The sequence below is a fragment of the Peromyscus maniculatus genome, chromosome 1 (genome assembly GCF_049852395.1).
Source record: "Peromyscus maniculatus bairdii isolate BWxNUB_F1_BW_parent chromosome 1, HU_Pman_BW_mat_3.1, whole genome shotgun sequence".
Taxonomy (NCBI): domain Eukaryota; kingdom Metazoa; phylum Chordata; class Mammalia; order Rodentia; family Cricetidae; genus Peromyscus; species Peromyscus maniculatus.
Genome location: NC_134852.1, coordinates 198,503,873 through 198,510,475, shown reverse-complemented (window position 1 = coordinate 198,510,475; position 6,603 = coordinate 198,503,873). Strand labels below are relative to the sequence as shown.

General features: G+C 54.2%; 1 protein-coding gene across 1 annotated transcript; it reads right to left on the bottom strand.

Annotated features, from left to right (window-relative positions):
* Nucleotides 1-921: 921 nt before the first annotated feature.
* On the bottom strand, nt 922-3,634 carry Hps6 (HPS6 biogenesis of lysosomal organelles complex 2 subunit 3). The gene has a single exon (XM_006988209.3). The coding sequence runs from the start codon at nt 3,453-3,455 to the stop codon at nt 1,035-1,037; it is 2,421 nt and encodes an 806-aa protein (XP_006988271.1). The 5' UTR covers nt 3,456-3,634; the 3' UTR covers nt 922-1,034.
* Nucleotides 3,635-6,603: the final 2,969 nt, after the last annotated feature.

Below are 6,603 nucleotides of genomic sequence, written 5' to 3'. Positions count from 1 at the left end.
TTGTTTTATTTTTTGCCTTTTCGAGACAGGGTCTTTCTGTGTAGCCCTGGCTGTCCTGGAACTCACTCTGTAGACCAGGCTGACCTGGGACTTGTAGAGATCCACCTACCTCTGCCTCCTGAGTGCTGGGATTAAAGGCGTGCAACATCACCGCCTGGTGAGTGACAGACAGTTCCTACCCTCCTGGGCAAGGAGTAGTTGGCACCAGGGATGATGAGTAGCATCAGGGTCCTAACTAAGCCACAAGCAGGGAGGGAGGCCACTTGGGTGGAAGTGGGCAGAAAGCACAGCGTCTTCAGAGGGGTCCAGAAAAACAAGAACTTGGCTGCTGCTTCTGCTCCTGTCTCTTGGCTTAGGGCGTGAGTAGAGGTGTGAGGCCCTCCAAAGAGGCCTGCTCTGTGACTCATCACTGGTAGTTCACCTGTCTGTAGAAACCAGGGTCTACTCGAGGAAACCTGGGCCCAGGGCCCACCACAGCTCCTACTCAGGGGCAGAAGAGACCTGGGGAAAGAAAGCTGTAGCTCCATGGAATTCTCTCCTTGTAGCAATAGAGAAAGCCAGCACTGGATGAGGACCATGAGCAGGCCCAGATAGGCAGGAGCCACTGGGCTATATAATGAGATGGTTCATGTGTTAAAGCCTCTATGTTCTAGCTGACATACTTGGCCAAGCTATTTAATCTTCCTGGACAGCTATTTCTTCCATCTAGAAAATGGAGATAACACTGATATTTTCCCAGTGGGGTTATGAGACACATTAGACGAGGTTTCTATAAAGATCCACGGTTACCTAGCACATAGGAAACATTATTGACTGTTGTTTTCATAACCAGGGGTGGCTTTATGAAAGAGATACAGATTCAACCATTCCCTCTATAAAGCCGCAACCCTTAGCTGTTCAAATAATACAAAGAACTGTGACTATATTTGGTATTTGCATATATTATAAAAATTCTTCCACAACAGACAGTATTGCACACGAAAATTCCACTTCTGTCCTCTCCAACCCCCGGCACCCTTCCCCATCCCTGTGGTCTACAGATGACCTCCCACGTCAGTTGCGCAGAGTCCCTGTCCAGAGGGCGCCCACGCTTCGGGTCCTGGGTGCTCCGATGCCTGCGGAGCAGAGACAGGCCCACGAGGTGGGGTAGGAGGTGGAGTGCCCGGATCCCATAGGATGTCCTCGTATTTGCTTTGAACTGGGCCAGAGGGCCGTCCCTGAGCCCCAGTCTGTTCTAGGAGGGCTCTGACCAAGCCCACCGTGAGAGGGGGCTCCGCCCCAGGCTCAGGGAAAGGGTCGGAGGTGCCCACATCATCTGGGAGATGTGTCCTCAGTAAGAGCAGGAGCTCATCGGGAGCCACGTCCGGTGGGCACAGGCGGCAAAGGAGGGGGAGGTGGGCGTCGAGGCGGCGGTGCCGGGCGAACTCGGCCAGCAGGAGCTTGAAGATCTCACTCCGAAGCAGGGGGCTGGAGGAGCCGAGGGCCAGGCCGGCCTCCAGGGCCCTCTCCCACTGCTCCTTCTCTATGAGGCGCCTCACAGCTTGCAGCACCGCCTTGGGCCGCCCACTGCCCAGAAGCAGCTCCAGTTCCAGGGCCTCGGGTCTCTTCCCTTCCTCCCCCAGCACCGCTAGGGCTCGCCGATAAAGGGGCAGACCGGGGCCCTCAGCCCCCCAGCCGGGCCCACCCTGCTGCTGTGCCAGTTCCACAAATGGGGGGAGCCACTGAGGCTCCAGCTGGCAAAGACACCGACACAGGAGTTCAAAGGGAGGCAATACCCCATTGGGGTGCTCCTTTCCGGCTGTCGGACCCCTCAGGACCTTCTTCCATACGTCAGGGGGTGCCTGGGACCTCAGCCTGCCAGTCCTATCCGGCTGGAGCTGCAGGGCCTGGAGGGTGGCACTCCAAGCTGCTGCAGGAAGGGCTTGGAAAATGGTGTTGAATTGGGCCAGCTGGTCCCCGGTCAGCTGGGTCCTCAGCAGGCGGGCCACCTCGTGCTCTGCCAACTCAGTCCAGCCAGCCTCCTCCTCGTCCCCAGCCACCAGCTGGGCCTTGAGGCGCTCTAGACCCCGGTAATCGCGAAGCTCGGCCCTCAGCATAGCCAAGAGTGTAGATGGGGGCAGGTGGCCCTGAAGGATGGAGGCCAAGGCCTGAGGCGCCCGAAATGTGCTGTTGTGTCTCAGTTCTTCCGGGGTAAGCTGGGTACCTCGCAGGCTCCGTCGCTGGTAGTAGCCACAGGCCTCCTCAAACACGATGTCCTTGTCGGAGGGCAGCTCCAGGCCTTGGGGAGCTTCCCAGCCCACGCAGAAGAGCCCCAAGGCTGAAAGCAAACAGAGCGCTCCCCGGGTCTCCAGCTCGTCCTCGTTCTTCACGCCAGGGGCTGGCGGGTCCAGCAGATGGACTCGGTCTGTACTTAGGACCTTCCTTTCCAACAGCTGCCCGCTGCTCATGTCCAGTAGTTCCAACGTGGAGCCCAGGACGCAGGCTAACGTGCCATGAAATGTCCCCAGGGCTGCAGACCCCTCTGGGCCGACGGGGGCCTCCTGTAGGGTTCCCACAGTTCGAGTCCCACCATGGCACTGCACTAGGCTCACCTTGCCTTTGAAGTCAAGCAGTAATAGGCCATGGGAGGATGGGGCCCAGGTGTGGACAGCCAATGGCTCCCTGGGGGACAGGAACCCAGGAAGGCCTCGCAGCAGGGTCCGAAAGTCCCAGGTATCTCCCTGTCTGGGATTCAGGCTTTTACTGTTAGAGAGACCAAGAGATGGGGCGGCAGCTGTCACCTTGCCCTTGCTGGGGCTCCAGATGAGCAGAACATGGGCCACACCAGGCCAAGTGGCGGTCGTGGGCACCAGGAAGAGGTCCTTGCGGGAGGCTATCAGTGCAAAAGGGGGGCAGTGGTGCAGCAGGATGTGTGTGCGGCCCAGTTTGGTGCCAGCCTCCCCGCCGGTCTCCAGGGCCTTGATGCACACACAGTGGCTGAAAGCCACTGAAAGCCGCTCTGGCTGGTCCTCAACGCCCAGCTGACGCTCCTCACACCAAACTAGGCGGCCTCGAGTTGCTGCCACGGCCACCAGGCGGGCTCCACCATCCGGACACAACTCGGTGCTCTGGAGGAGCTTCCAGCCAGGCTCCATCCCCGCGCCCCACACCTCTGCCAGGCCACTCTCCCACACCAGGATCAGCGCGGGTCGCGCCAGCCACGGAACGAAGAAGGCGTCCAGCGGCGAGGGGTGGCCCTCCGGCCAGGCACGCTCGAGCGCCAGGCCCGGCCCACGCACAGCCACGAGAAGCTGCGGGGCAGGCGACCCGGGGGGTCTTAACAGCAGCAGGTGGCGGCCATCGGGGCTGCAGCGGACTCGGACATCTGGGTCCCCGGCCAACAGCTCTCGGAGCCGGGCCGCGCCGGTAAAGTTGCTCAAATCCGAAAGCAGGCGCAGAGTTCCTGCCCGCTTCATGATGCCTCGGGCGCAGGAGCTCCCCAAGGCCTGATCGCCCGCTGGGGCGAGGCCCGGCCCGCTAGTCCGGGGTGCCGGGGGGAGTGCACTTCCGTCCCTGGTGGATGAGGTGAGCCGAACCCTGGCCGAAGAGTCGACTCCGCCCCGCCCCGCCCCGCCCCGGCAGGCCGGTCCGGATCGCCCCGGGGCACGCCTAGCGAGCGCCGCACGCCGTGGGCGGAGCTTCGGGAAGCTCGTCGGGGGAGGAGCCTCCGCAGCACCCAAGGGTCTCAGACCTCGGACCTCCCGAGTCCTAGGCGCTGAGAGGGACTCGGAAAGCGTCCCTTCTTTCCAGACCTCGCCCTTTCTTTCACCCGTAACTTAGCCGTCCATCCGTCTGGAGTACTGACACTGCGTCATCCCCGAGCAACATAGAAAAACCGCAGCCTGGCAATCTAGTGGAGAACAGGAAGGTTAATGCTTCACTCACTCTGTGGTCCAGGCTGGCCTCGAACTCACAAGAGATCCGCCTGGCTCTGCCTCTCGGGTGCTGGGATTAAAGGCGTGCGCCACCCCCACCCCTGGTCTTTATACATATTTTTATGTTAGCACACAAGGTAATGAATTCTTATAGCGTCCCCTTCCTTCATATGCTTATTCTTGTGTGCACCTGTGGAGGCTAGAGGTCAGCCTCAGTGTCTTTCCTCAGAAGCCATCTGTCCACATTGTTTTGAGACAGCTCCATTCACAAGGACCTCTCACCCACTGGGTTGTGCTAGCCAGCCAACGAGCTTGAGGGAGCCTCCCGCCTCTGCCTCCCACGCTGAGATTACAGGCTCAAGTCACTCTATCAAGACCTGGGGTAGAACGAGGGTTTTCATGCTTTTTTTTTTTTTTTTTCTATTTTGGTTTTTTTAGACAGGGTTTCTCCGTGTATCCCTGGTTGGCCTAGATCTCACCATGTAGACCAGGCTGGCCTCAAACTCAGAGATTTGCCTGACTCTGCCTCCTGAGCCCTGGGATTAATGGCGTGTGTCACCTCCTGGTGGTTTTCATGCATTTGTGGTACACATTTTATTGATGGAGCTACCACCACACTTCCTGATTATGGCATTACCTACATATCATTATACGTTGTTCCTGTGCATTCCTTCCCTCATTAATTTTTTTTTCCTTTTGGTTTTTCGAGACAGGGTTTCTCTGTGTAGCCCTGGCTGTCCTGGAACTCACTCTGTAGACCAGGCTGGCCTTGAACTCATAGATATTCACCTGCCTCTGCCTCTTGAGTGCTGGGATCAAAGGTGTGTGCCATCACCACCCAGACCTCATTATATTTTTTAATTAAATTTATTTTGTGTGTGTATGTGTGAGTGTGAGTGTATGCTGCAACACCCACTTGGAGGCAGAGAACAACTTTAAGAGTTGGTTATTTCCTTCTACCACGATTGGTCCTGTTTTGGTTTGAATTAGAATGGCCCTCATAGGCTCATATATTTGAATGCTTAGTCATTAGTGAGTGGCACTGTTTGATAAGGATTAGAAGGATTAGGAGGTGTGGCCTTGTTGGAGGAAGTATGTCACTGGTGGTGGGCTTCGAGATTTCAAAACCCACGCCAGGCCCAGCCTCTCACTCTCTGCCTGTGGGTCAGGATGTAACTAGCTCTGAGCTACTGGTTCAGCGCCATGTGTGTCCCCAGGCTCTCCACCATGATGATGATGGACTGACTCTGAAACTGTGAGCAAGCCCCCAATTAAATGTTTTCTTTTATCATAGTTGCTGTGGTTGTGGTGTCTCTTCACAGCAACAGAATGACTAAAACAAGTCCCAAGACTCAAACTCAGGTGTTAGGACACGGTCCATGAATGAAGCTGTGTGAGGAGATTTCTGAGACCTTGTGAGAAAACTCCAAGTAAACAAGAGTCTTGTGACCTCTGTTCCTCTATGACCTGGGTTCTTGGATTATGTATCGGATAGGAGTGTATTTTTATTTGTTACAGCTGGCTATTGTTACTTGTTTACATGCCTCTATGGAAGCAGCTTGTCCTTGTGATTTTGTACTTCACTCAGGTGACTCTTCTTAACCCTCAGGGTGTAAACTGTCTGATGCTCTGAATAAAGCTGGCTATTGCATGAGACTTTAGGCCACCTCATTTTTAGGTCCCACTCTCCAAAGTCTGCCCTTCCATCTAGAGTGGTAAACACTCAGGTTCATCAGCATTCCTGAAAGTCCCACCGAGTCATCTCCTCAGCTCTTTATTACTACTTTTTGAGACAAAGTCTCACTCTGGCCAGGCAGTAGTGGTGCATGCCTTTAATCCCATCACTCAGGAGGCAGAGGCGGGTGGATCTCTGTGAGTTTGAGGCCAGCCTGGTCTACAGAGTGAAGTCCAGGACAGGCACCAAAACTACACAGAGAAACCCTGTCTCAAAAAACCAGAAACCAACCAACCAACCAAACCAACCAACCAACCAACCAACCAACCAAACAAACAAACAAAAAACCAAACAAACAAAAAAAGAATTGGAGTCATTTTTTCCCTTAATTTTTAGTTTGGGGGTTTGAATAGATGGTTAAGCCATTAAGAGCACTTTCTGCTTTTCAAGGGACCCAAGTTTGGTTCCTAGTATCCCCATCAGGCAACTTACAACTGCCTGCAACTCCAGTTATAGGAAATCAGACACTCTCTTTATGCCTCTGTAGGCAGCCAGACGACACATATAAAATTAGAAATTAAAATCTTAAAGATTTATTTTAGTGTGCTCAACTAGGCCAGTAGAGGACATCGTTGCAGAATATACCTTTACACTGTGTGAAAATGTGTCACTGTGATTGGTTTAATAAAGAGCTGAATGGGGCTGGAGAGATGGCTCAGAGGTTAGGAGCACTGACTGTTCTTCCAGAGGTTCTGAGTTCAATTCCCAGCAACCACATGGTGGCTCACAACCATCTGTAATGAGATCTGGTGCCCTCTTCTAGCCTGCAGTCATACATGCTGTACACATAATAAATAAATAAATAAATAAATAAATAAATAAATAAATAAATTTAATTAATTAATTAAAAAATAAAGAGCTGAATGGCCAATAGCTAGACAGGAATAGGCAGGACTTCTGGGGACAGAAAGATCTTGGAGAAGTTGTTGCAGGAGGAGAGGTAAAAGCCACGAG